We start from the raw sequence: 27,658 nt of genomic DNA on the forward strand, positions 1-27,658 counted from the left end.
GAATATAGGATAGAGAAAGGGTCAATTTGACCCCGGGGCTTAGCATCTGAGTTAGAGCCTGCAGTTGGTTGGCTGAAAATGGGTGGGTAGGGTTTGTACATTCTGGGCAGACAGGAGGTAAGGAGGGCCTCAGGAGAGGGAGCGAGTGTGGACCGCAGGGGTGGAAAGGCGAGGCGAGTCTGTTTCCGGGGTCCTCGGCTAGATCGAGGACGTGTGGAGCTCACCTCAAAGGCAGTGATCAGCAATGGACAGGCCCCTGGGCAGGTGCGGTCTGAGCTTTGGGACCCCCCACCACCACTGAGACTGGAAGTGGGGAGGAGCCCACATGGGGAGGCTGGCCCCCAAGGATGGAGGAAGTCATAGGGTAGCCTGGAGCTTTGGGTTGGTAAAGTGATGGTAGTTGAGAAAGAGGGAATTCTTTCTCTCTCCCCCAGGACCCCCTGGGACTGAGGCTGCAGAGAAGGAGGACAGGAAAAGAACCGTCGGATGGGATTTGGGGTCTTGTCAATATTCCCATTTTATAAATAAGTTAAAGTAAAAGGACCATCTGATGGGCCGGGCAGTGACACACCTGGCTATGCACAGGCATCACCACATACAAGGAGCTGGGTCCTACCTGCAAGGGGGAAGCTTTATGGGTGGTGAAACAGGGCTGCAGGTGTCTCTCTTTTTCTCTCCCTCTTTCCCTTCTCTCTCAATTTCTCTCTGTCCTAGTCAATAAAACAGGGAGGGTGTCATGAGCCCAAGAGCACTGGGTTCATAGTGCCAGCACTGAGCCCCAGCGATAACCGTGGAGGCAAGAAAGAAAGAAAAAGAAAAAAAGGGAAGAAAGAAAGAAAGAAAGAAAGAAAGAAAGAAAGAAAGAAAAAGAAAGAAAGAAAGGAAGGAAGGAAGGAAGGAAGGAAGAATTCTTGCATCTTGAAGTTACTGCAGAAGGGCATCATGCTTCAAGAGGACTGTGAATTCAGATGGTGACACCTTCTCCCACGGGACAGGACTTTCTCCCGGGAAGCAGGCATGACCCAGAAACACCAGTCCCTGTTGTTTCCCGGGCACATCCAGGCTCCTCGGTCTCCTCTCCGCAGTGACTTCACCCTGAAAATAGAGCAGAGTGGCTCTGCAAACCCCCCCCCCCCCCAGGCCTGGTGTGAGTTATCGGTTCAGCTTGTTCCCTCAGCCCCCAGTCCCAGTCAGACATGTGACCCAGGTCTCTGACCCTCTTTGGCCTAAGGCTCCACATTCAGCCACCTGTGTTCATGCGCTTGACAATCAAGCCACCATTTAGAGACACTGCTTCCCAAAGCTTTGCAGTCTAATATAATTTCACAGCTCCCAATTACAAATGAGAAAAAAAAAAAAACATCATATCTACAGACAGAGGACCCAGACCCTTCTGAGAAATCCTAGTTAAAGAGAAGACAAACTACTTTCTGGAATTAAAAAAAAAAAAAAAAACAGCCCACTCGGCTTCCCTGGTTAAGTTCTTGCTCTCAGCACCAAGGACCTTGGCCAGTCCCTGTTCAGGGTGCCATTATGCCGGGCTAGCTTCACGGGCGGGAGACAGAGACGACCAGGGACTTGTGGCTGAGTGGTACGCAGTTCAGTCTTTATTCATGTGGAACGCAGCACAATCTAAGCTATCTCTAATCACAATCCTGTCCTTATATATATACTCACCAAGTAGGGTGGAAACAGGATGTGACGTAGAGAGGGTGGAGCAAAAAGAGATTGGTGGAAATCAGGGTGTGACAAGGAGAGGGGGCGGAGCAAAAAGAGAATGAACCAGTGGGGATTAAGCCAATGCCCTGGAGGCAGGGCGGTGCTTAGTTAACAGTGGTTATGTAAATAGAATACAGTGTTAAGCAGGGGGGATTAAACCAATGAAACAGAAGGGGTCTTAGAAGCAGACCAACAGACCTTCCTCCCCTGCGGCTGTTAGTTTCTATCATCTGTAACGTAGGCAGCTCTCAGATTGTTAAGCCGCTGCTTCTCCTGAGACTTGGTCTGCAGCCCCCAGTGCCCAAGCACATGTCCACTACCCTTCCATGCAGCCAAGAGACCCTTCTTCCTGCCACTCTCTCTGCGCCTGTATTTTATGGAGTCCTAGAGTTCTGAAATTAACTTTCATTCAGCACATCCCTTCATCTCACACCTTCATACCACTTAGTCAGCCCTACCACTAGGCTGTCCTGCTTGGTGCTTACACACCTGTGGGGGTGAAGAGCTTGCTACCAGACTTTTCCGGGAGAAGCTGCTGAGTAAAATCTAGCCTGGTGGGAACCAAAGAAGAACAACAGTGATGTCTAAAGTCTCCCAGTTGACCTTCTCCTTCGGATTCCTTCTTGTCTTCGTAATGACATCCAGTTGAGGTATGCCAGCCAGAATATTAATAGACTGAATGTCTTTTTTTAATTGAATTTATTTATTTTCCCTTTTGTTGCCCCTGTTTTTTTATTGTTGTTATAGTTATTATTGTTGTCATTGTTAGATAGGACAGAGAGAAATGGAGAGAGGAGGGGAAGACAGAGAGGGGGAGAGAAAGACAGACACCTGCAGACCTGCTTCACCGCCTGTGAAGCGACTCCCCTGCAGGTGGGGAGCTGGGGGCTCGAACCGGGATCCTTCGCGCCATGTGCACTTAACCCGCTGCGCTACCGCCCGACTCCCTAGGCTGAACTTGTAAAGAAAAGCCCAGCCTCAATGACTCCATAGTGCTATTTCATAACTGCAGCCTTAAAAGAAGACATGATTCTTATCTTACAATTGGACTGACTCAAGGCAGCATCAGTGAAGACAGTATTGAGAGGTGACATTTCAATAAGTCAGTGATGTCCTTGATGTCCCAGTGACATAGGGCTTATGACTTCAGATGAACTCACCTGGTTTTTCTGCAGCCAGTGTCCTAACACATATGATTCCAGATGGCAGAGAACAGTTTCTGGGTTCCAAGTTAACAGCCTTTGTAAGATAAATTTTTTAAATGAACTGAGTGAATATTGCAAGGGATATCTTTAATCGTTTTAGCAAGCAGATCTGAGCAAAGTTCAATTTTAGACTGGTTAGATATGGACTGACTAAAAATCTAGCTAAATGGTATGAGGTTTTCTGTGGCTATGTTACCCAGTCTTTCTCATTTGCCTCCTTAAGTAAGTAAAGAGTAATGAGTAAGCTCAGAACTTTCTATGTGCACTTGTCCCTAATAATAATAATAATTCTTGAATCTAAAACGTTCCATTATACCTTTGGTCCATGATGTCATCTATAGTTGGTTTTTTAAATTTCTTTATTGAGGGATTAATGGTTTACAGTTGACAGTAAAATAAAATAGTTTGTACGTGTGTAACATTTCCCAGTTTTCCACATAACAGTTCAACTCCCACTAGTTCCTCCTCTGCCATCATGTTCCCAGACCTGAACCCCCTCCTCCCATGCCAGAGTCTTTTACTTTGGTGCAATATAGCAACTCCCAGTCCAAGTTCTGCTCAGTGTTTCCCATTTAGGTTCTTACTGCTCAACTTCTGTCTAGGAGTGAGATCACTGCACTTTAATCCTTTCGTTTCTGACTTATTTCACTTAACATGAGTTCTTCAAGCTCCATCCAAGATGGGGTGGAAGTGAATTCACCATTTTTAATAGCTGAGTAGTATTCCATTGTGTATTTATACCACACCTTTCTCAGCCTCTCATCTGTTGTTGGACACCTGGGTTGCTTCCATGTTTTGGCGATTACAAATTGTGCTGCTATGAACATTGGTGCACACAGATCTTTTTGAATGGGTAAGTTTAGTTCCTTAGGGTATATCCCCAAAAGAGGGTCATAGGGTAGGTCCACTTATAGTGTCATCTATAATTTTAGGCAAAGGTGAACCAAGAATGTTTTGCCTATAACTTTTCTTAAAATGTCTTTATTGGGGTATTAATGGTTTACAGTCGACAGTAAACACAATAGTTTATTCATGTGTAACATTTCTCAGTTTTTCACATAACAATACAACCCCCCACTAGGTCCTATGGCATCCTTTTTCAGGACCTGTACTCTCCCTCCCCTTGACCCGAGAGGCTTTTACTTTGGTGCAATAAACCAACTCCAGTCCAGGTTCTGCTTGTGTTTTCCCTTCTGATCTTATTTTTCAACTTCTGCCTGAGAGTGAGATCATCCCGTATTCGTCCTTCTGTTTCTGGCTTATTTTGCCTATAACTTTCTTCTGTTCCCACAGACTTGTAGCTGAACACCTCCCACTTTTCAGTACACCTAAGAACTTTCACTGTAAATGCCACCTCCCATCATCCTACTTACAAGAGACTATTGCACTTATAGATGTTTGGACCTTAAGTTGCGCTCTTTTCACTAAGTCCCCTTCTCCCCGGCCTTAGTATCGACTTATGAACGTCCATCTCAATGCCCACCTCTTCTGTTTGGGCAAGATGATGAGTCACCGCTGTGATCCAGGCTCTGTGCCTATGACACTCATTCCATCTCTCTTGGAGTTTATCCTCTGGTGGGCTGAGTGGAAGGGAACTACAGAACCACAAGCTACGTTGGGTGTTGTGAGAGATGGCACTGTTCCATCCCAGCCTAGAATGTCTTCCAATGGGCCTTCTAGCCAGTGCTCGCTCTACTTCCTGAAGCCCTTGTGGTCATTTCTGACTCTACCAGTTGAGACACTCTGGACACAAGCAAGAGAAACCTACTTCGATATACTCAGAAACTGAACTTTTTAAACTTTATTTATTATTGGATAGAGACAGGGAGAAGTTCAGAGGAGAGGGAGAGATAGGGGGGGAAGGAGACAGAGACAGAGACCCGCCACCCTGTTTCACCACTCGTGAAGCTTTCCCCCACTGCACGTGGGGACCAGGGACTTGAACCCGGGACCTTGCTCACTATAGTATGTGTACTTAACCAGGTGCGCCACCATCTGTCCCCCGTCTGACATACCCAGTAAGCGCAAGTGATTTGGGAAGACAAGAGGTTAGGAATGGTGGGGTGTCCGCCGTCAGAGATGAGAACCCCAGAACAGCTCAAGGAGGAGAAGCAGCAGGCACCCATGAAGCGTCCAGGGCACTTTCGTAAGAACCACTGGGCTTCTGGGTGAGACTCATGGCTGAAGCCCAGTCAGGCTGTGCAGTGTGAAAGTGGACTGTCACATGCTGGCCATGGTCACTTGGGCTAGTCCCTCTGTTTCCCTCTCGGCACACGGAAGCCCCGAGAGCACTCAGCTCCTGGCATCACTGGGAGGCCTGCCTGTGGTGAGCCGCTGACTGGCATACTGGAGGCACGCGACAAGTCAGCTCTGCCAGCAGTCTCTGTCACTGCGGTACCTCAGGACTGGATTTTCAGAGAGATGTCCCTGTAGGGTCTGGCGTCCTGCCCTTGTCCAGAGCTGCTTAGGAGTTGATCCCCAGAGTTGCAGCCTATGGCAGAGCGGGTTCCTGGAGAGAAGGCAGGGCACCGTGCCAGCAGGACAGAGCTCAGACATCGGGCTGACGGAAGCAGAGACGTTCTCACCTTCTCCCAGCCCATCCTCTCATCTTTCCTTCTGTGATTGCTCTTGGCTAGTGTTACCAGCCTCCTGGGTCAGATGTGCAGGGTCTGGCGGGGGAGAGCCCCATGGTGGGTCTCCCTGCCTCCAGAAATCCAGTCCCCTCCCTGTCAGAGGCGCTCACTGCCTGCTGTCTGTATCAAATCACAAGGAAACCCCAGTGCACATGAGTCCCATCTCAGCCTGAGACATCTTTTTTTCTTTTCTTAAAATTCTTATGTATTTATTTCCCCCTTTTTTGTTGCCCTTGTTTTTTTTGTTTTTTTTTTTAATTTCTTTATTGGGGAATTGATGTTTTACATTCAACAGTAAATACACTAGTTTGTACATGCATAACATTTCCCAGTTCTAAGAAACATCTTGATGGGGAGGGTTCCAGGCATTTTGGGATGTTTATTTCCATCCCCCCTCCCTCGCCAAGTGCTGTCTTCTAGAGAAATAGAGACAAAGCTGTGGGAAATGCCAAAATTTTCCCAGAAATTTCCAAAGATAGCAGTGTCCAAAGAGACCCTTCTTTATAGACATTGACCTTATTCCAAAGGACAGCCATTTGCACAGGGCCTAAGGGAGAGGCTGTTCATCTCTGTATGATTCGTGGCTATGGACTTTCACCCAGAGGGGTCTGAATTCCTAAGCAAATTGAGGGCTGGGGTGGTGGTACACTTGGTTGAGCGCACATGTTCCAATGCACAGGGACCCAGGTTCAAGCCCCCAGACCCCATATCTGGGAGGAAAGCTTTGCAAGTGGTAAAGCAGAGCAGCAGGTGTCTGTCTCTCTCCCTCTCTGTCTCCCCCTTCCCTCTAAACTTCTGGATGTCTCTATCCAATAAATAAAACTTAAAAAAAAAAACTGATCGACCCATCATAGAGAATACTACAAAACAGGACACATGGCGATATGGGACCCCACCAGTAATAACATAAAAGGTTTTCTGAAAAACACTGGTAGATGAAAAATAAGTAAATTGGAGGGGCAGAACCTCTTTTTGTTGTTGTTGTTGTTGTAACCTTGTTGTTGTAACCTTGTTGTGGTTATTATTGTTTTGTTGATATCGTTCATTGCTGGATAGGATAGAGAGAAATGGAGAGAGGAGGGGAAGACAGAGAGGGGGAGAGAAAGACAGACACCTGCAGACCTGCTTCACCACTCGTGAAGCGACTCCCTTCCAGGTGGGGAGCTGGGGGGCTCAAACCGGGATCCTTACCCCAGTCCCTGAGCTTTGCGCCACTTGTGCTCAACCTGCAGAACCGTTTTTCTAAGAAGGAAGCAGAACCACCGAGGCTGGTGGACCTTCGAGCAAGCAAAGAGACAGGAAAGGCATGGAAGCTGGTCTTCCAAGTAGGAAGGGGCTTACTTAAGTGTGAAGTAAAACCAACAGGATGTCACCTCCTGTCCACTGGCGAGTTCACAGGCATCTACATCTCTCTGCAGGCCTGTGGGCGTCTTTCTCTCTACCTCCCCCTCCTCTCAAGTGCTCTCTGTCCTATCCAATACAGTGGGAAAAAATAGCCGCCAGGAGTGGTGGATTTGCAGTGCTGGCACTGAGTCCTGGTGATAACTTTGGAGGCAAAAGAGAGGGAGAGCAGAGAAAGACAGGCACCCGCAGCCCTGCTCCCACAGCTCATGAAGTGTCCCCACTGCCACTGTGCCAGGGCTCTGGTGGAGTGGCTTCAACCAGGGGGTAAGCCTCCGACCTTCTCTCACCGGTTCAAGGGACCACGTGACTCAAAAAGGATGCATTGGGGAATATTCTGGTTCCAACACTCACTTATTTGGAGATAGGTACAGGTTTATATAGAGAGTTAAACAAAGAACATTTTTCACATATGTCAGAAATGACAGGTTTCTTAAAGGTCGGCTTGCCCCCATGGCAGGGGACTGGTATGACAAGAATTTGATGTGATACATAAAGGTCAAAACGATTAGTCTCCATGATGCAGGCAAGTTAATTATCCAAAGGGATTTGAGAGAAGCAGAGGGGTTAAACCAGTAAGGTGAGGTAGAGAAGAGGAAAAACAAAACTTGATGTAAATCACAGATATCAAAGGGCACAAGGAAATAGAAGTTGGGGGTCTCACTGCCTGATATGGGTGTATGATAGAGTGTGTTCTCCTTTGTGATCAAAAGGTGAAGTGGATGTGTGAACTTTGGGTGAACCCTAGAGCAGGCAACCATTTGACCTGCTGCTACCAGGGGAAACTAAGTGTGAGAGGCCTGTAGGCTTTCTGTGAGCTTGAGAGACTAACAAGGAGAAACTGAGTCTGGGAGACTTTTCCCTCTTGGCTCATCTCTATAAGGAGAGAGGCTAACAAGTGGGGTGTCTTTCCAGACCTCCATCCAAGGATGGGAGAGTATCCCTAAGCTCTACCAAGCTTTCACATAGTCCCCCACTGCTGGAGAAGGGGTTTGGATCCCGGGTCCTTACGCTCAGTCACATGTGCCTCCTACCAGATGTGCTGCCACCCCCCAAAGGAAATCTTTACTTTGCATGTTATTAACTTTTTCCCTTTGTGTCAGGAGGGTATCTTGGGGGATTACTTACTTCCTGGGGACTTCTCTTGAGAGAACAGGAGCTCCCATCGAGGGGGTGATGGGGTGAGGGCCACCCCAACGCCCGTGTCCCCCGCCCCCCTTTCAGAGTGCCGTGACATCCTGCTGCCGGTCATCACCAAGGAGCTCAAGGAGCTGCTGGAGCAGGATGAGCTGCAGCACCAGGTGCAGGAGAAGAAGTACTGCGTGGAGCTGCTACACAGCATCCTGGAGGTGCTCAGCGGCCAGGACCCGGTGAGTCCCCCTGGGGCCACGGGTGGTGGGGGGGCGCCCACCAGACTCTGCCAGCCCAGGAGTCTCAGAGAAAGCTCAGCAGTCTGCTTGTGTGAGGGCCTGCCTCCCCTCCCAGAGGATGAGCCCCCTGGCTGTGAAAACTGGTGGGAATGAAGCAGCTTCTTGGTGGGTGGCCTTCCTCAGGGCCCAGGGATGGGCATGTTGCTGTGAAGAAAGAGAAAAAAGGAGGGAGGGAGGGAGGGAGGGAGGGAGGGAGGGAGGGAGAGAGAGAAAAAGAGAGGGTATAAGACACCACACCAAAGCTTCTTGCAGTGCCATGGGGATCCTGCTTGAACTTGAATTGAGCTGTTGTGGGCTGTTTTGCTGGACTGAAAAAAAAATTTTTTTTTGGTTTAAATATGTTCCAGATATCTTTAGTAAAAGTATATCCAAAATAGTTCAGGGAACATGATACTAAAAACAAACAAACAAGCAAAGACCCCTGTAGTTTATCTGAAATCCATCTGTACTAGATGCCCTGTCCTCTCTTGCCTGGCATTCCTAGACATAGTGAGGGAGACCAAGTTGGCGAGTTTGGGCTCTCTGGAGAACACTCAGTGTTGTGCTTGCCCATGGCCGACCACTCTGCTGGGAGCATCTTTATGCTTAGGCTCCTTGCCCATCTCCCAATCCTGCTGTGGAGGCTGGGGTGGGAGGGCACAAGCTCCCCTTCTCCGTCCACGCAGCTAGGCCCAGACTTTTCTCCGCTCTCTCGGCTGGCTGACACAAGTCTTGCTTCTTCATCCTCTCCTGTGATGGTGAGGATGGTGAAGGCTCTCTCCTTGGGTGGGCAGACCCAGAGGGGGTGAGCAGGGGGACACTGCACAGTGAAGCCAGCTTTGACTGGCAGACATCACTCAGAGGTCAGGTGGGGGGGGCAGGGACAGCTCAGCGGAAGTGGTGGCTGCAAACACCACCTGAGGAGGAACTGATGGCTCTGGGCCAGAGCCTGCTTCCTCAACCTGGGGGGAGGTGAGAGGCTGACTGGGGCCCTTCCCTGGCTCTCTCCCACTTGGGCTCCCCATGGAGTCTCTTGAAAGAATTGTAAGGTAACTCTCACAATTGGCATTCAGGTCAGTCTTCTTTCATGACATTATGAGGTAGACACAGTGCAGACATGAAGTGAGAGGGAAGAGGAACCCCGAGGTCCAGGAAAGATTCCAGAAAGGCCCCTTCATGGGAATGTCCCCCCCTCTTAAACCCTGTCCACACTACTCCTGGACCAGCTTCCCCTGGGCCTGCTGACACCCTCCGGGTTGGTGGCCTTCCTCAGACTCCTCCCTCAGTGGTAGGTTGGCGTCTGTGGATGGCGTAGATGCGGGCTTGCAGGAAGTCTGTTCTCAGTGCTCTGTGTGTACTTCTGGCCCCGCCTCTCCTTAGAATCCAGCCCATCGGAGGAGGAGGAAGGTTATCTGGAGGAGATGGGGCTGTGCTTGATCTGGGGCTGTGCTCTTCTACTCTCCCTTCCCTCCGTCTCTCTCCCTATCTCACTCATCCAAGTCTCATCACTAGGGCAATGAAGGGGCATCTTCATTCACCGAGATGCCACATGTGTGGGCCAGGCTTGGGAGGCCTTTGTGGGCTTGCATCACGGGAAAGAGACCAGGAACTCGTGGCAGCATGGCAATATGATTCTTTATTCATGCGGGAGCCCCAGAGTCTGGTGTGAGTGCCGCAGGTTAAGCCACGTGGAGCCAAAAACTGCAGTGGTCGTGTCCAACTCCCCCCTGCACGCCTGCCCTTCTCTAAGTCAGGACGCGGAAGAGAGGAAGAGAGAGAAACCAGAAACAGAAGTGGCTTTATAGGAAAAAAACCGGAAGTGGCAAGTCAGAAACGGAAATGGCTAGGAAAGGGGGTGGAGAAAGGCAAATGGCATGCTGGGAAGGTGGAAGCTTCCTTAGCAACTGTTGTGATGATTTTAGCCGGTGGGATTAACGTTACCCTGCAGGCAGAGCGTGTCTCGAGATAGAAAGAAGATAGATCAGGCAAAACAATGATTATGTAAATAGGCCACAGTGTCAGCAATGGAGGATGGAGCAGGGGGCTGGCTTAATGCCCCACAGGCCACCAAGACATGGCCTCTTTCCCTAAGGAGAGACTGTGAGCTAGGTGGTTGCAATGTGACATCACAAGGAGGATCTAGATACACACTGTGATGCGGCAACTGTGCGGGAACTGTGATGGCTTTGACTTGTGTGCGCCAGACAGTCTTCATCAAGGAAACCCCGACAGAATGGAGCTGAGGCTGGGTGCTCAAGAGGAGTGATTAATGACCACAGCTGCTGTATGCTTTGCCGTTCACTTTGCTGTGCTGACACAGGCCCTGCCTTCTCTCTGTTTAACCTGGTGGCTTGGAAAGATTAGGATTCCCCTTTGAAAGAGGAGAAACTTGAAAATCAGGCTCAGGAGACAGCATCATGGTTCTGCAAAGTGACTCTCCTGCTTGAGACTCTGAGCTCCCAGATTCAACCCTCAGCACCACCATCAGCCAGAGCTGAGGAGGACTCTGGGAAAAGCAACGTGGCAGGGGTGTGGGGGAGGGAGGAAGTAAGGAAGGAAGGAAGGCAGGCAGGTAGGAAGAGAAAGGGAAGGAAGAAAGAAAGATCTGAAACTAAAAGTCTTCATGTCAAAGGGAAGAGAATCAATAAATCACAGAGAAGGTCAGAATCTAAAGGCAGGCCTGTCAAGTCAAAGTCTGTGCAACTGTGGGTACTGGAGGTACAAAGGTTCCTCTCCTCTCATGACCTTCCAGCCTTCACTTCACTTCATTTCTTTATTTTAAAAATGCTTTTATTATCTTTATTTATTGGATAGAGACAGCCAGAAACTGAGAGGGAAGGGGGAGGTAGAGAGGGAGAGGGAGAGGGAGAGGGAGAGAGAGAGAGAGAGAGAGAGAGAGAGAGAGAGACTGTCAAGGAACTCTTAAATCAAGATGACTGAAGCCGAGGTGGGTGGAGGAAGAAAGGAGACCTTTATTTACGCGCGGCCGGGAGCTCAGATCACGCTGAGCACTCCGGCCCCAATCACAGGGCCGGCCCAGGCTGACGTCGGGGTGCAGGCTGGGAGCAGACAGCTCATCACAGAAGCAGAGGCTCAAGGCTGAGGGCTGGGACTGGGACCCACTGCTCAGGGTCTGGCCGCCTCAGTTACTGTTACGCGTCCTGCAGAGCCGTGTCTGGGAAAGGTTAGCCTCAGCATAAGCTACGCCACTGGGGGGTCCCTTTAAGGAGGGCAGAAGCTGGCCGGTTACAGGTTACAGAAGCCGCCTTCTCAGTGACAGTTCAGTCTGACCCCCACCGTCTCTCCTGGTCGCCTGCTCGCCCGGTGAAGGCCAGCCTGCACTACCCAGCTGCACCGTCTCAGACTCTGCACATTCTTGACCCTTTGTTAGACTCGCAGTCTCTCTGTCCTGCATCGAGGCCTACTTACAAATGCATCTCCCAGCACTGACTCCTGTGGCCCCTGACCAACCTTATAGTGTCCACTCTGTCAGCCTACCCCGGCCCCCTCCCTCCCCTCCCCTCCCCACCTCCCCTCTCTACCTGCTCTCTCCACCTATCCTCTCCACCTGCCCTCCCCACCTCCCCTCTCCATCTCCCCTCTCTCCCACCCCTCTCCTTCCCCTCTCCCTCCCCTCTCCACCTCCACTCTCTACCTGCTCTCTCCACCTCTCCTCTCCACCTGCCCTCCCCACCTCCCCTCTCCATCTCCCCTCTCTCCCTCCCCCTCCCACCCCTCTCCTTCCCCTCTCCACCTCCCCTCTCCACCTCCCCTCTCCACCTCCCCTCTCCACCTGTCCTCTCTACCTGCTCTCTCCACCTCTCCTCTCCTCATCCCCTTTCCCTCCTCTCTTCTCATCCCCTCTTTCTCCCCTCTCCCTTTCCCCCTACCCTCCCTCTCCCTTCCCCCCTCTCCCTATCCTCTCTCCCATCCCTCTCCCTTCTCCCTTCTCCAGGCTGGAAGATGAGCCTCCCTTCACCACTGCAGACTGACTATCCCAGACAGAAAGCCAGATCCACTCCATGCTCTGCGTCGCTCACTGCTGCCCACCTTGGCTGTTCCCCTACAGGAAGGCGCCCCTCCACACCCTCCACCCTCTTGCCTCCTGAAATCTCCCTGAGTTTCCTGAGGTCCTTCTCCTCCAGGAAGCCTTCCCTGATCTGCTCCCACACCTCTCTCTGAGGCAAAGTTGAGTGGGTTCCTATCTAGAAAGGAATTTTTAGATGGAACTCAGCAGTGCAGACAGGAGGCTATGGGGAATGTGAGACCCAGGAAGCTCAGAGCACAGGCCAGTTTGGGTCTGGGTTGGCTGACCCTGCCCCCTCAGATTTGCTGGGCAGACTTGGGTGCAGGTGGGTGGGTGCCTTTTGCTCTTGGCAACTGCTCAGGGTTTCCTAGGGGTCTTGGGCTGTCCAGAGCAGCTAGAAAAGGGGTGCTGGGATGTGGGGAGTAGGTGGCCTCTCCTGCTCCTTCCTGCACGCCTGCAGGAATGGCACAAGGGGAGGCCACCCCCGTGCAGGGCGGCCCCTGACCATGCCAGCCTGCCTGAGTGATAGCAGGGACAACACCCCAAGTTAAGTGACACAGAAACTTCAGTGCAAACATTTACAATCAAGACGTTGGTGGTTTTTTTTTTTTTTTAATCTTCTTATTTATTTTGCTGGGCTAGCGTGGGGGTGCCTCTTCTCAGGCCTGTGCTCTCTGGGTTGGAGAGAACTCGACTGGAGCCAGCCTGGGCTGCTACTCCCTCAGCGACAAAAGAGATGACCCAGGAACAGAGCTGGTGGTGGCGAGGCGATTTGATTCTTTATTGATCAGAGAGCCAAGGCTTTTAAGAGTCGGACCCAGAAGTGGCAAGTCAGAAACAGAAATGGCTTGACATGGTTTGGAAAGGGGCAGAGAAAGGCAAAAGAGGGCTGGGAAAGGTGGGAACTTCCTTAGCAACTGTTGCGAGGGTTTAAACTAGTAGGATTAATAATACCCTGAAGGCAGGGAGGGTCTTGAGGGTAGAAAGAAGATAGATCAAAGGAATGGAATGGGTGGGGATCTTTCAGGCAAAACGATGATTATATAGATAATAAGGGAGCAGGCCATAGTATCAGGAATACAGGGAGCTTTGTGAGGCAGGGAGTCTGATAAGGTGAGGTAAACCTTGGGGGGCTGTGCCCCTCCTCGCTTGACCTCTCAGTGGAGAGAGAGAGAGAGACTGACAGGATAGATGTCCCCTCAGGTCAAGCCCTGCCAAGCTCAACCACATCCTCACAATTCCCCTACGTTATTTATTTTTTAAATCTAATTTTTTTTAAATTTTATTTATTTATTCCCTTTTGTTGCCCTTGTTGTTTTATTGTTGTAGTTATTATTATTGTTGTCGTTGTTGGATAGGACAGAGAGAAATGGAGAGGGGAGGGGAAGACAGAGAGCAGGAGAGAAAGATAGACACCTGCAGACCTGCTTCACCACCTGTGAAGCAACTGGGGTTCAAACCGGGATCCTTATGTTGGTCCTTGTGCTTTGCGCCATATGCACTTAACCTGCTGCGCTACAGCCCGACTCCCCCCTACATTATTTATTATTGAATGGAGACAGAAATTCAGAGGAGAAGGGGAGAGATAGGGAAAGAGACAGAGATACACCTGCAGCCCTGCCTCACCACTCCTAAAGCTTCCCTCCTGCAGGTGGGGGCCAGGGGCTTGAACCTGGGGACCTGAGTTCTTGCAAACTGATGTGTGCGCTTAATCAGGTGTCCCACAGCCTGGCCGCATGGTCTTTACTTATTTATTTACTTTCATTGTGCACTTTTGCATGAAGTTTCATGGGTGTTTTTGACTGAGTTTGGTTATTTATTTTTTAATTTTCCACCCCTCTCCATACACATACAGTCCCCAGTCACTCTGCCCTGCTTCCCCCTCAAGTCCTGGCTCTCGGGTGCCTGTCATCCCTGGGCACCGGCAGGCACAAAGCCGAGGCCTCTGAGCCGTGAATGAATGAGCGAGGCTGCAGCCTGTGGGAGTGGGGAGGCCACTCTCTGCTCTCCCTGCACCCCTGAAGCTTGGTGTGGTCTCTGTCTGTAGGGGACACCCCCCCTGCACTAAGGGAACAGCCCTTTCACCAGACCTGCAGTGGGTGGCCCCTTGCCTGTCCCTTGGGCAGCCCATGATGAGTTCAATCTCCCTTCCAAGCCAGCAGCTGGAGTTCAAAGCCCACTCAGCAGCAGGGGAGATAGAGTTGTGTTTGTCCCGGTTATAGTGACTGAGGGAACCATACTTTGATCTGACTGGGGAGAGTGTGAATCCCTAGTGAGAGAGAGAGAGAGGTGTCAGTGAACTTTCTCAGGAGGGTTTAGATCCCAGGCTTGGCAGGGAGGGAGTGCTCCCCGCTGTGTTCCACCTGTGATGGGGGCCGGCACCTTGGGGTGGCAACAGAGAAGCTTCCAGAAAGGCAGCCGAGAGTCTCAGAATGGGCATGTTCCTGGGCTGATTTCAGATGCCATCAGTCTTGGAGATAAACAGCACTGACTGAGCAACCCAGACCAGGAAACGAATCATTTCATTCCAGCACCACTTCTCCGGGCCACTTAGCACCTCTGGCCGCCTTCCACTGCGTGAGCACTGTCCCTCTGCCCACTGGGATCCAAGCTTCTCTCAGCTCTTCATCCACATGCCTCCTGCGCCCAGCCTGTGCCCTGCATTCAAAAGACCCTTCTCTCTCTCTCTTCCTCTACCTTCTCCACCCCCAGCAAGCCCCTGTGCTCGCTCCTTCTTACTCTCCCATCTTTTAAAATTTATTTTTAAAGATGTTGGAATTTTTACATTCCGCAATCACATGCACATTTGAGCATTGGCTGATAGAGCTGCTGCTCTCCTTATCACACCCCCAAGTACAAATACAAGACTCGAGGGGCCAGGCGGTGGCACCTGGTCAGGTACACATATTACAGTGCGCAAGGACCCTGGTTCCAGCCCCAGGTCCCCACCTGCAGGGGAAAAGCTTCACGAGTGGTGAAGCAGGGCTGCAGGCATCTCTCTCTCTTTCTATCACCCCTTTCCCTCTTGATTTCTGGCTCTCTCTCCCCAATAAATAAGTAAAGATACCCCCCCTCCCATTTTTTAAATTCAGTTCTGGGCTATAACTGTTGTCATCCCTCCCTAAGGCAAGCTTCGCTTCTGTCTGAGTTGAAGCCTGACTCTCACCCACGGGCCCGTTTCACCCGGCTTGCCACGCCATGGGGTCAAAGCAGCAGTTCCTCTGTCGCTGGTCACTTTCTAGAGGGCAGGTGTCGTGCCTTGATGCCGCCCGCCGTCCCAGTGGGCCGCCGGCCTCCCTTTCCTGTAAGGCACTCCTGCCCTGTGGACCTGCCTCTGCCACTGTCCCTGTCACCTGCGGGGGTCCCGCGGTCCTGCCGTGGAGTCTAGCGCTGAATCATGTGTATTTGCTGGTGGGATGTTTGGCCCGACGGGGGCTCTGTTGGAACAGAACTGGCAGCATTCCTGTGGCTCCTCTGTTCATAAAGGCCGTGGCTCCTGGCTTCAGGATCACTTAGCATTATCTGAGCACCCAGTCTTTGACAGGCTCCCTTCTGGATACCAGGCGTGTAGAGTGCTGAGGGCTAAGTGCTCTCCAGTGCAAAGCTACCTTCTTTCTCATTTCTCCCCAGCTCCAGCCCCTGGGGCCAGCGGTCTGTCTCTTTCTCTGTAGTGTAAGTCTCTCTCCCCCTCCACTCACACACATAATCATTGCTTCAGTGAAATCTGTATATGCCGAGCCATGGCTGCCGCCCTCCCGTGTACACCCAGAGACCTGTGCACACCCCGAGTTCTTGAAACGTTGACGTGGGTAGGAGGCTGATGAGAACTGCTCCTCTCTGCCCTGAATCTGACTCACAGTCTCTCCGAGAGGATGGCTGACCCGGCAAATATTTCTCCTCTCCCGCTCCACTGCCCGGGCACTATGCCCAGTCCTGACCAGATACTCAATAATTAATCTTTGTGGTTTGATTGATCCTCCCCACCTTCAATTAGTCTGCATGCAGGAAATACATGCTGACACTAATTTTAGTTTTTTTGATACTCAGCAGAACCTAGTGAATGAGGACGGTGAGTCCGCTACTGGTGCCGCATTCGGACATCTTGCAGAGACAGCCCCCCTGCCCCTCACGCGGGGTGTTGTGCTCTCAGCAACGTTTAGAATCTGCCGCACATTCCACAGAAGCAGCGCAGAGGTTCCCAGCTTTGCAAACACAGGGCCAGGGATTGGAAGCTCGAGTTCCCTGCTCACAAGCTGGGTCTTCCTGGGGACATTTCATAGCCGCTCTGTGTCTTTCTATAATTCCGTGCTGGGCAGGGCTGCTGCATGGCTGAGCCCATGGCTGAGGCCTACAACACACTGCTTCTTTCTTCGCTTCTGCCCCCAACGCCATCCCTCAAAAGGCAATCTACTTCCTCAGGCAGGTGGCGTTTCTCATCCTGTCCTGGCTGGGGCGATGTGGCAGGGGCAGGGAAGGCGTCAGAGCCTCTCTCACTCCCTGCAGCTTTGAGGATGTGTGAATTCTATTTCCAGCTCTTGTTTTCGCAGTATGTGTGATCTGAGGCAGGTCACTCCGATGTGTCCGGAAGAGTGATGGCTGGTTTTGGTGATTTTTCAGTCTCTCTCACTTAAGTATTGATAAGCCAGGCTGAGTGTAAACTGGCAGAGTTGACTGGAATTGAACTCAATCTTGTCTCTGTCTTAATTATTGCTCAGCCTCTATTCCCATTGGCATTACTTATCAGGGCTTTTCAAAACAATAGCATTACTTACTAGCCACACAAATGAAAATTGCTATAAACTAAACACCAGGCCAGGCACCTTAAAAACTTACCTATTTTTTACTATAATCTTGTTGTGTATATATAAGTGATCATGCCTGTTACTGGTGGGCAGGCTCAGACATACAGGGATTTAAATAGACTTGAGCTGGGGAGGCAGCATCATGGTTCTGCAAAAAAAACTTTCATGCCTGAGACTCTGGGGTCCTAGGTTCAATCCCCAGCACCACCATAAGCCAGAACTGAGCAGGGCTCTGCTCTCTCTCTCTCTCTCCCTCTCTCTCTCTCTGTGTATGTTTCCTCTCTGAATCGCTCTCCTCCTCCCTCTCATAAAAGAAATGAAATGTATAAAAAGAATGTCTATTAAAAATTGAACTCAGGTTACATCACAAGTTTGGGGCAGACTCAGAACTCCATCTGTATGAGTCCAAACTTCTCCCCAGAACCTCCTCAAAGCAGAGGTGGAGGCAGAGCATGGCGCTTCTGCCACATGCGTGGGAAAGAGCAGAGTACAGGCTGCCTGTGGGGATTTGTCCTGCTTCCCGGGGGATGCAGTCAGGTGTGTCACAGGGCTGGCTCTGGGGGTCTGTCTGCGCATATCTGTGCAATAGATCATCAGGGTTTTTTTTTTTTAAGACTGTTCTGCTTAATTTGGAAGCATCATCTGAATGGGTAAAGAGAGAGTCCTATTTGTGTGCCAGACATTAGGATTTATCCTACATGGTTTTGTGAGGTATCTGGAATGCTGGATCAGGCAGAGCTGGAATTTAACAAAATGTATTAGTGATTTAACGATTAACAAGATTTTAAGATAACAGGGTACAATTCCACACCATTTCCACTCCCAGAGCTCCATATCCCATCTCCTCCATTGGAAGTTGTCCTATTCTTTATCCCTCTGGGAGTCTGGACCAGAAATTCTATATGGGGTACAGAAGGTGGGAGGTCTGGCTTCTGTCATTGCTTCTCCACTGGACATGGGTGTTGGCAGGTGGATCCACACCCCCAGCCTGTTTCTGTTTTTCCCAAGTGGGGCAGGGCTCTGGGGAGGTGAAGTTCCAGGACACAGTGGTGAGGTCGTCTGCCCAGGCAAGTCAGGATGGTGTCATGGTAGCCTCTGTAACTTGGTGGCTGAAGGGCAGTAAGCTATAAAGCAGGACAAAATATTTAATAAACAGGAATCCAAAGGTAGGAAGACAGCAGGTGAAATTAGAGGTCCCCGTGAGAGAAGAAGCCAGGAAGTCCATTTTAGGTCTGTTCCAAGGGGCCCTGACTTTAGTAATTTTTGCCTGAGCCCAATAGCTAACAGGTGGACTAAAACTATTGTCTGGGGAGATGGTGTCAGAGTGGAGAACAGGACTAGAAACCTGGATCAGGGCTGAGAGTAGCTCCCAAACATGAGGACAGGATAGAAATATCATGGATTGTAAACCCAAAGCTGGCAATTTTTGTCCCCCTGTGGTGTCCCTGTGGCCACAGGTAACTGACAGAGGGCAGAAATGCTTCACAAAAGTCTCAGGATGCTGTCCCAGACATTTGACTAGCAAGGTTTGAAAGCAGCCTCTGCGGAGACAAGGAATGACAGGCCTCAGAGTGTCAGAGAGGGGTCGTGGTAGGCTTCCAGAATAACACCAGGAGGTTAATCACTCAACTGTACGAGACCCATCCCGGGAGACAAGCCACACCGCCACATCCTTCCGGTTAGAGGGCAAAGGGAGGAGGAAGAAGAGATGCTGTGTATGAGAGAAAGGAAGGAAGGGAAGACAGTGGCTTTCTCACCAAGAACACAGCAGCCAGCAGGCATCAGACGCACGTGGAATCAATACCTATCGAGTCTGTTTGGGCAATAGGATCCACCCACCCACTCATCCTTCCACCATCTGCCAGCCATCAGCCGCCATTGATACGTTCGCTGCATCGATCTAGACGTGAACTCAGCAGATGGCACACTTTGGGCACTCGCCATGGGAAGACGCGGTTCCCTCATTCCGAGGCACATGAATAAGATCTTATGGGAGCTTAAAAAGAACAGCCGGCAAGGATTGTGCCAGACAGGCTTTTCCCAAAGGCAGTGATGACGTGGGCTCCTTGGTTGCCAAGTGAAAGGTTGGCAGGTGACATTGGGGGAGGGTGGCAGGTGACTTGGGGGTAGGGAACAGAGAGGGCCATGAAGACACAGGCAGAAAGCTGGTCTCAGAGGCTTCCTGGCTATTTTCTGCCAGGCGGGCAGACTGACCAAGTGGCCAAAGACCTGGGAGAGGCATGCCCCTCGATACCCAAGGAACCCCTGAGGATCAAGGCTTAAGCACATAGACGGTTCACAGTGCCAGCAAGGAACTGGCTGGCTGGTTCTGAGAGGAATTCTAGGAGGGCCAGCCGCCGGTTCAGTGTGAACAGGGAGAAGCATGGCACAGGCCAAAGGAGATGGGCCGGGAAGAACATGTGAGGACTGAAGATTGGTTTTACTTGAAGAGCCAGGCAGCAGAGCACTCAGTTAATTTCATATACTATTATGCAAAGGGATATGCACAATGACCTGGGTTCGATCCCCTTTATGAGCAGTGAAATGGGTCTGCAGGTATCTATCTTTTTCTCTCTTCTATCTCTTCCCTCCTCTCTCAATTTCTCTCTGTCCTATCAAATGAAAAGGAAGAGAAAAAAAAAAAGGCTGCCAGAAACAGTAGATTCAAAGTGCCAGCGCTGAACCCCAGCAACTGGATGCAGTAAATAAAATAGTAATATTTATTTTACCTGATAGCAAGGCCAGAGCACCTCTCTGTACACATAACACTGACAGCACAGCCTTGAGCCTCATGCCTTCACATGCTGTCACCTTACTCCTGTCTCCTCAGTTCTACTCTTTCTGGAGAAAAACTGTTTTTTTTTTTTTTTTTTGTCAAATCCCACTTAAAAAAAAAATTGCCATCAGATTATCACTGAGGTCCAAATCCTCTGCTCCTGGTGGCAATTTTCGCCCATTTTTGCCTTTCTTATCATTTGATCAGACAGAAAAATCCGGGGGGGGGGGCAGGTTAGGGGGTTAGGGAGAAAGACCTGTAGCACTGCTTCCTGTTCAGAAGCTTCCTCCCTGCAGGTGGGACTAGGGGCTTGAACCCAGGTCCTGGCACGTGGTAACATGTGGGTTCAACCTGGCCCCTTGTAAAGCTCGAGTCTTTACAGCAAAGGGCATCCCATGAGGCGCACAGTCTGGTGTTCTGACTGCTCCTTCCTCGGCCATCTTCAGGGGGTCGCCACTCTGCTCTAAGCATCCTCAACACTGCCACTGCACTTGACGGCCCTCCCTTCACTGTGCCGGCTGGGTTCCTTCCTCACCTCTGACTGCTGGCAGCCTACGGCTTCAGCATCCTGCGCTTTCTCTGCCCTGCACTCGGGAGAGAGCCTGGCACCCGGCCAGTCTGGTTACTGAGGAGGAGTATGTACACCAGTCTAGAAGGTCCTTTGGTTATTCCCAAAATGCCCTGACCCCTGCTAATAAATGACCGGGCTGGTCGGTGCTCAGAGAATGTGCCTGCGACTCTGCTGTACTGATACGGCTGTACCATGGCGGACAGGGCCGTGGTCTGCAGAGTAGAGACCTGGCAGATGTCCAGGCAGCCTCCCAAGGCTCTCATGGAGCAGGGGAATGTGCTGGAAAGATATTTGACGCAACTCCCAGAATAAGCACATGAGGGGACTAGATTATCCTCCCTCAGGAGGCTCTCACTGAGCATGGGATGGGGCAGCAGCCAGAGGGAACGGCTTCCCTGCTTGTGACTGGTCAGCAAGGGTCCCTGGGCCAACAGGAGGGGTGGGGGCTGGGCAGCGGCTTGCCCAGTTGAGCTCACACACGACCATGTGCAAGGAACAAGATTCAAACCCCTACTCCCCACCTGCAGTGGGGGAGAGAGAGGCGCTTCATGAGTGGTGAAGCAGGTCTGCAGGCGTCTCTCTGTCTCTCTCTCTCTCTCTATCTCCTCCTCCCCTCTCAATTTCTTTCTGTCCTATTCAATAACATAAACAAACAAACAAACAAACTGGGGGGGGAATGGTCCCAGAAGCACAGGCCTCGTAATGCTAGCACCGAGCCCCAGCAATAACCCCAGTGGCAAAACTTAAAACAAAAAAATGTGGGGGCACCAGGAGTATTATGGAGATAATAGTAAGATGGCCATTCTTCTTTCATCCAGAAAGATACCCAAACCATAGATCAGATAATCTGGAAAAACTGGAATAAATAAAGAATTAAAGTAACTCTTCTCTCGCCAATTTATCATAGGTGTGTAGGTTACAGTAAATGCTAGACAGAGAGTAAATACCACACTTAAGAGATACGTAGATGTTGTTTTCGCAGGGCTGGCTTCAACGGGCGGGTAACAGACGACCCGGGACTCATGGCTGGGTTGTACGCAGTACCTCTTTATTCATGCAGGACGCAGCGCAATCTATACCAAGCTAAGCTAAACTAAACTACAAACAATCTTGTCCTTATAAATATACTAGCCCAGTAGGGTGGGAACAGGATGCTACGCAGAGAGGGTGGAGAGAAAAGTGAGTGGTGAAAATCAGGGTATGACAAGGAGAGGGGGCGGAGTAGGCGAGAATCCTATCACTAAACCACCCATGCCCTGGAGGGAGGGTGGTGCTTGTTAACAGAGGTTATGTAAATAGAATACAGTGTTATGTAAATAGAATGCAGGGGGGATTAAACCAAATGAAACAGAAGGGGTTTTTAAAAGCAGAATTAGAAGCATACCAACACGTAGAAATTATTATTCCTGTCAGCAAACAATATATATATTCAACATTAAAGCAGTAATGCAGGGGCTGGGTGGTGGTGTACCCAGTAGAGTGCACGTACTACAGTGCAGGAGGACCAGGGTTCACATCTCCAGTCTCCACATGTCAGGGGTGGGGGGGGGCAAGCTTCACAAGTAGGGCTGCAGGTCTCACCCCATCCTTGTCTCCACCTTCTCCGTCAATTATTTCACCGTCCCTATCTAGAAATGAGTAAAGCAGTGACATAGATGGAGTGTGGAAGTGGGTGAGAGGAGAGACTCTATAGTTACTTTTGACTGGCTTGCCATTGGTTAACAGTATCACAAGATGCCCGGCAATTATTTCACTGGTATGCGTGTGTGTGTGTGTGTGTGTGTGTGTGTGTCTACAAGTCACCACACCTACCACCGTGTTTCCTACGCCATAGACACCAAAGTTAGCGCTCTATCTGTGGTCACCACCTCCCTCCATTCTCTGGGGTAGATACTAGAGACTGTACTTCCTTGGAGCAAAAGAAATGCTCTTATTCTAAGGGAGAGAGAGAGAGAGAGAACACATCTATTGCTTTTTTGTTTCAGTGTTGAATTTCCAGGTAGGGTTTGAATTGCACCCAGTCTGAAGTGGAGCTTGCTGTCCGTGGGAGAGCACTTCACATCAGGGGATAGATGCTCATGCCTGAGATTTATCGTCCTTCCTTGGCCGATTCTCTCGTCTTTCATGTTGACCAGCTTTCTCCATCCCTTCCTGGCAAAGGAAAGGAAGAGCTTCAAGGGAAATACGTGAGAGCCTTCTGTTTATGGAACTCCCTTCAGTTCCGGGATTATTGATCCAGTGGCAGGCTACTCTGTTAGGATGGACCCTGAATTCTGGCTGAGGCCCAGGAGACTGCGATGTTTTGCCGGACCTGTGCTTGAACTCGGTTTTGTGTCTGCCTGCCCCAGAAGGAGAGAGAGAGAGAGAGAGAGAGAGAGAGAGAGAGAGAGAGAGTTGGAGGAGGTCTGTTTATGAAAAGAGGGCAGGATGGCTGAGAGTTGAGCAGACCCTGCTGAAGAAGCAATTACCCCTGAATGAACTGGCTGAGCTCTCTCGTATCTCTGGAGGATGGCTGGGTGATGGGGGGTATTTTCACTTTGGGAGGGAGGGTAGAAGATTGTGGTATTGGTGTTTTCTTTCTTTTTCTTTTTCTTTTTTTGATCTCAGAGGGGTCAGTCTGTGCTGCCAGTGGAGCTGAAGCATTCCAAGCCCAGAAACTTCTAGCTCCTCCATTCTGACTCTGTTCCCCTTCCCTCGCCTGCAAATCTGTCTCCCCTTTACAGCAGCCACCTGCCGCCTCTGATGAGCTTATCCAATCAATTAGCTGAACAGCAGTGACTGCCCTTTCCTTACTCACTCCGGTCCTTGCGCTTGGCGCCACGTGCGCCTAACCCGCTGCGCTACCGCCTGACTCCCATGACTGCCCTTTCCTAAATGGGGGTGATGAAGTATTGTGTGTCAGGCATTTGTCACAGACGATGACACACACTGAAGCCCCACCAGGGAACGTGGAGATGAGTCAGTCTGTCTGTACAACAGTGGGGGGGGGGGGTAGTCAGGGGAGTGGATCTGTCCGAGTGCTGACCACAGAGAAGCTTGTGTTCTAATCTTCTCATTTAGGGCTGTGTTTTATTTTATTTTTTATTTTTCTTATTAGTGAGTCAATAATGATCATTATAAGATAATAGGAGTGTGATTTCACACCATGCCCACCAACAGATTTCTGTGCCCCCGGGCCCCTCCAGGGGAAACTACAGTAGTTATCAAAGGTCATAGATATGTGTTAAATATATATATCCCCATTTTTAGACACTTCTATAAACTGCTCAGCTCTGGCTTATGTTGGGATTGAACCTAGGACCTTGGAGCCTCAGGCATGAGAGTCTATTTGCATAACCATTATGCTATCTCCCCCACCTCTTCACTTCCTTCCTAAGCCACACCCACACTCATTATAACTTCCAGGTGTCCTTCCTTCCTGATAGCAGAATCAACATAGGGCTGTGTTTTAAACAGAGGGAACTAGCCTTCAGTTCAAGAAAGAGCGTCTGTCATGGGTCCTCAAACACCAGTCTACTTGGGAAACCTCTTGGGTTGAGCGACCATTACGCAGACCCCACAGATATCTTCTCTGCCAGTGGCTAAGAGGGCTGAGGTAAAGCAGTGGAGTGAAGCCAAGGAAACTGAGGAGGCAGAGATCCCTAGGCTCCCGGTGGAGGAGAGAGAGAGGAGGGTGGGCAGTGCGCTGGGACGTCGGGTCATGGAGGGACTTCAGGGCATGGAAGTGCCTCTTCAGGGGTGCTTTCTGAATAAACAGTAGGAAAGATTTACACCAGCAGAGGGAATTCTGTCAGCCACAGTGTCTTCCCATGACCACAAATCTATGATCCCAAAATACACCGGCCCATATTGTCAAGGACACATACCTGAAACCCATAGAAAGCTAGAATGCCGTGGCATGTCAATAAACATAGAAGGCTAGTAAACAGGAATACTTTTTTTTTTTTTACACGGGAAAAATATGTCATCTACTAAGCCAGCAGAATGGAGGTGATCTAACTTCAACAGCAAGCACTTTGTTTTAGGTCCACTTAAAAGTTATTACTCATTTTAAAAGCTCGTAATGTAGCTTTCTGAATAGCATTGTTAAACAGGGTGACTACCTGGAATCTTTTTGGGTGGTAGTGTTGGGGGATCCATAAATGTGTGATACCAGCTCTTTTATTCTTTCTATTTGAAATAAATGGGGGGGAGGCTTTTTTTTGTCGTTTATGTGACACATATTTCTGTTTGCTTTCATGCCCTGCCAGGGACTGAACCCAGGGCCTCATGCCTGTGCTGTAGCTCTGAGCCATCTCCTGACTCTTAGATGAAAAAATTTCATGAATATACCTGTGAAAGGGGAGCCAGGCTGTGGTACACCTGGTTAAGCTCACACATTACAGTGCACAAGGGCCCAGGGCCCGGGATCAAGTCCTGGGTACCCACCTGCAGGGAAGAAGCTTCATGAGTGGTGAAGCAGGGCTGCAGGTGTCTCTCTTCCTTTCTATCCTCCCCCCCCGCCTCACTCAGTTTCTCTGTCTGTATATAATAATAAGTAAATGCAAATATAAAAAATGTGCCTGTGAAAAGGTGCCACCCCATGTCACTTCATTGTGCAGTCAGTCCAGTGATACTGACCAGCTCTCTGTCCAGAGAGCATTAAGTAAGGCCCTGTGGTTTCCCCAGAGCAGAGTGGGGTCCTTGGGAGGGGAAGCCCCCTACACAAAGGGCTACTTTCACAGCCGGTTCCTGGTGAGAGGGCACACAGTCCCCTGGAAATGTGATTCATCTGGTGTTCATTTCTGTTTTTCTATTTTTCTCCCAGTTGGGAAGGGGTTCTAATTTGTTTAGACTTGTTTGATAGTATTTTTTTTATTTGCTAGGGCAGATAGAGAAGGAGAGAGACAGAGGGACACCTGCAGTACTTCACCACTCATGAAGCTTCCTCTTTGCAGCTGGGGAGCAGGGTCTTGAACCTGGTTCCTTACACATAGTAGTCATGTGTGTGCTTAACCAGGTACACCACTGCCCGGCCCCTGTGGGTCTAATTTTTTTATTGTCACGTTTGACTATTGTGAATGAAGATCCAGCATAACTTGGTGAGCGGAACAATCCCTCTGACCTCACATCTCCTCCCCTTCAGGGACTCTATGGCTAGAGTCATATGACTCTATGAGTCATATGAGTCTATAGTCATATGACTCTATGAGTCATAGAGTCTATAGAGTCATAGACTCTATGGCTAGGTATCATCATTCATGTTTTCTGTCTCTTTGGACATCGAGAAACAATCTTCACAAACACAAATGGGTTTCTGTGTGATACCCTAGAAGCCTGTGGAAAATTTTAGGGATATTTTTACAGATCAAGGCATATCTGCACTCTCTGGTCCCGTCGGAGGGGTATGCTGCTTTCATCTCTGTGAGGGTCGTGATGAGGAAGCCTGTGTCCGGCGCACTCCATCTGGATCCCAGAAGTAATACAAGGTGCTCTGGGCAGCTGTGAACACAAGTGTTCTCTGTTGTGCTGGACACTTTTCAGGGTGTTTAACATCTATGCAGTGCCTTCCTGTGTGTCACTTCCATGACCAGGGAAGACAGACGCAGAGTGAGACAGGTCGGCTCGGAGCCCCAGTCAGCACCTCCGAGAGACTAGCCCCAGCCAGTGCCTTAGTTTCCTCACCTCTAACAGGGGCAGTGTTCCCCTGCTTCAGGGAGGCTCGTAGGATGTCATCAGTGACTGCACGCCGATGATTTGGAAGACAATATCCCATGAGCAGACGCTCAGGAAACATTGGCTACCAGAATGGAAAGTATGGTCACTGAATCTTGTTGGGGCTCACATGGAGTGGCTCTAATGGGGGGGGGGGTAAGCTTCTGACCCTCCCTCACCAGCTCTAGTGGGCATGTGAATTCAGAAATAGGTGTCGGGGAACATTCTGGTATGAACATTCGTTTATTTGGAGAAGAGTACAGGTCTTTATACTGAGTCAAACAAAGGACATTTTTCACATATGTCAGAAATGACAAGTTTCTTAAAGGTCAGCGTGCCCCCATGGCAGGGGGCTGGTATGACAAGAATTTGATGAGATACATAAAGGTCAAGACAATTAGTTTCCATGATGTAGGCGAGTTAATTATCCAAAGGCATTTGAGAGGAGCATAGGGGTTAAACCAGTAAGGTGAGGTAGAGAAGAGGAAAAACAAAAGTTGATGTAAATCACAGATATCAAAGGACACAAGGAAATAGAAGTTGGAGGCTTTTCACTGCCTGGTGTTGGGGGTGTAAGATAGAGTGTGCTCTCATTTGTGATCAAAAGGTGAGGTGGATGTGTGAACTTTGAGTGAACCCTAAAGCAGGCAGCCATTTGGCCTGCTACTAGCAGGGAGAACTAAGTGTGAGAGGCCTGTGGGCTTTCTGTGAGCTTGAGAGACTAACAAGGAGAAACTGAGTCTGGGAGGCATTTCCCTCTTGGCTCATCGAGTTGTGTTTGGGGAAAATAGGACGTCGGCATAGCGGCTCCTGAGATGTCCGGGAGGCCTGGCCCCCAGTGGCCTCCAGCACTGCTAGAAGCAGTGTATGGCCATTCTCCTGCACTGCCTTCTCCACGGCCAGGGAGCAGCTGTGAAGAAGCCACAGGAGGCCTTGATGGTGGCTCCTCGGGGCATCTCAGGGCCAACACCATGCACTGGAACACAACTTTCAGTCATTCACACAGGAACACATCTGGCTTCCACTTCAAGGCCTGTGCCAGAAGTCGCATGACTGAATCAGCAACATCCAGCTGACCCCTAGGCTGGAAGAGAGTGAGTGAGTGCGGTGGAAGTGACGGGCAGGAAGAGGGCAAAGTGGGCAGGCTCGCGGGCAAAGATGTGGACCAGCTGTCAAGGGAGACAAAGGGCAGAGGCCCCGGGGACAGCGCAATGCATCCGACCTCAAGACTCGCGACTCAGGAAACAATGGCAGTGTCTAGACTACAACCCAGGTCTTGTTTATTTCTTTCTTTGGATGGAGACAGAGAACAATCGAAAGGGAAAGGGGAGTCAGAGAGGGAGACAGAGAGACACCTGCAGCCCTGCTTCACTGCTTGTGAAGCATCCTCTCTGCAGGTGGGGAGCGGGGTTTGAACCCAG

The 27,658-nt window shown here is 50.2% G+C and overlaps 1 protein-coding gene across 1 annotated transcript in view; it reads left to right on the top strand.

Moving 5' to 3' along the window:
* DOCK2 (dedicator of cytokinesis 2) overlaps window positions 1–27,658 on the top strand; it is a 352,493-nt gene that overhangs the window by 115,943 nt on the left and 208,892 nt on the right. The window contains exon 20 of the mRNA XM_060197015.1: window positions 8,183–8,328. Coding sequence (XP_060052998.1) covers window positions 8,183–8,328 — 146 coding nt within the window. The remainder of the gene's footprint in view (window positions 1–8,182; window positions 8,329–27,658) is intronic.

Source organism: Erinaceus europaeus, chromosome 9 (genome assembly GCF_950295315.1).
Source record: "Erinaceus europaeus chromosome 9, mEriEur2.1, whole genome shotgun sequence".
In the NCBI taxonomy this organism is placed as follows: domain Eukaryota; kingdom Metazoa; phylum Chordata; class Mammalia; order Eulipotyphla; family Erinaceidae; genus Erinaceus; species Erinaceus europaeus.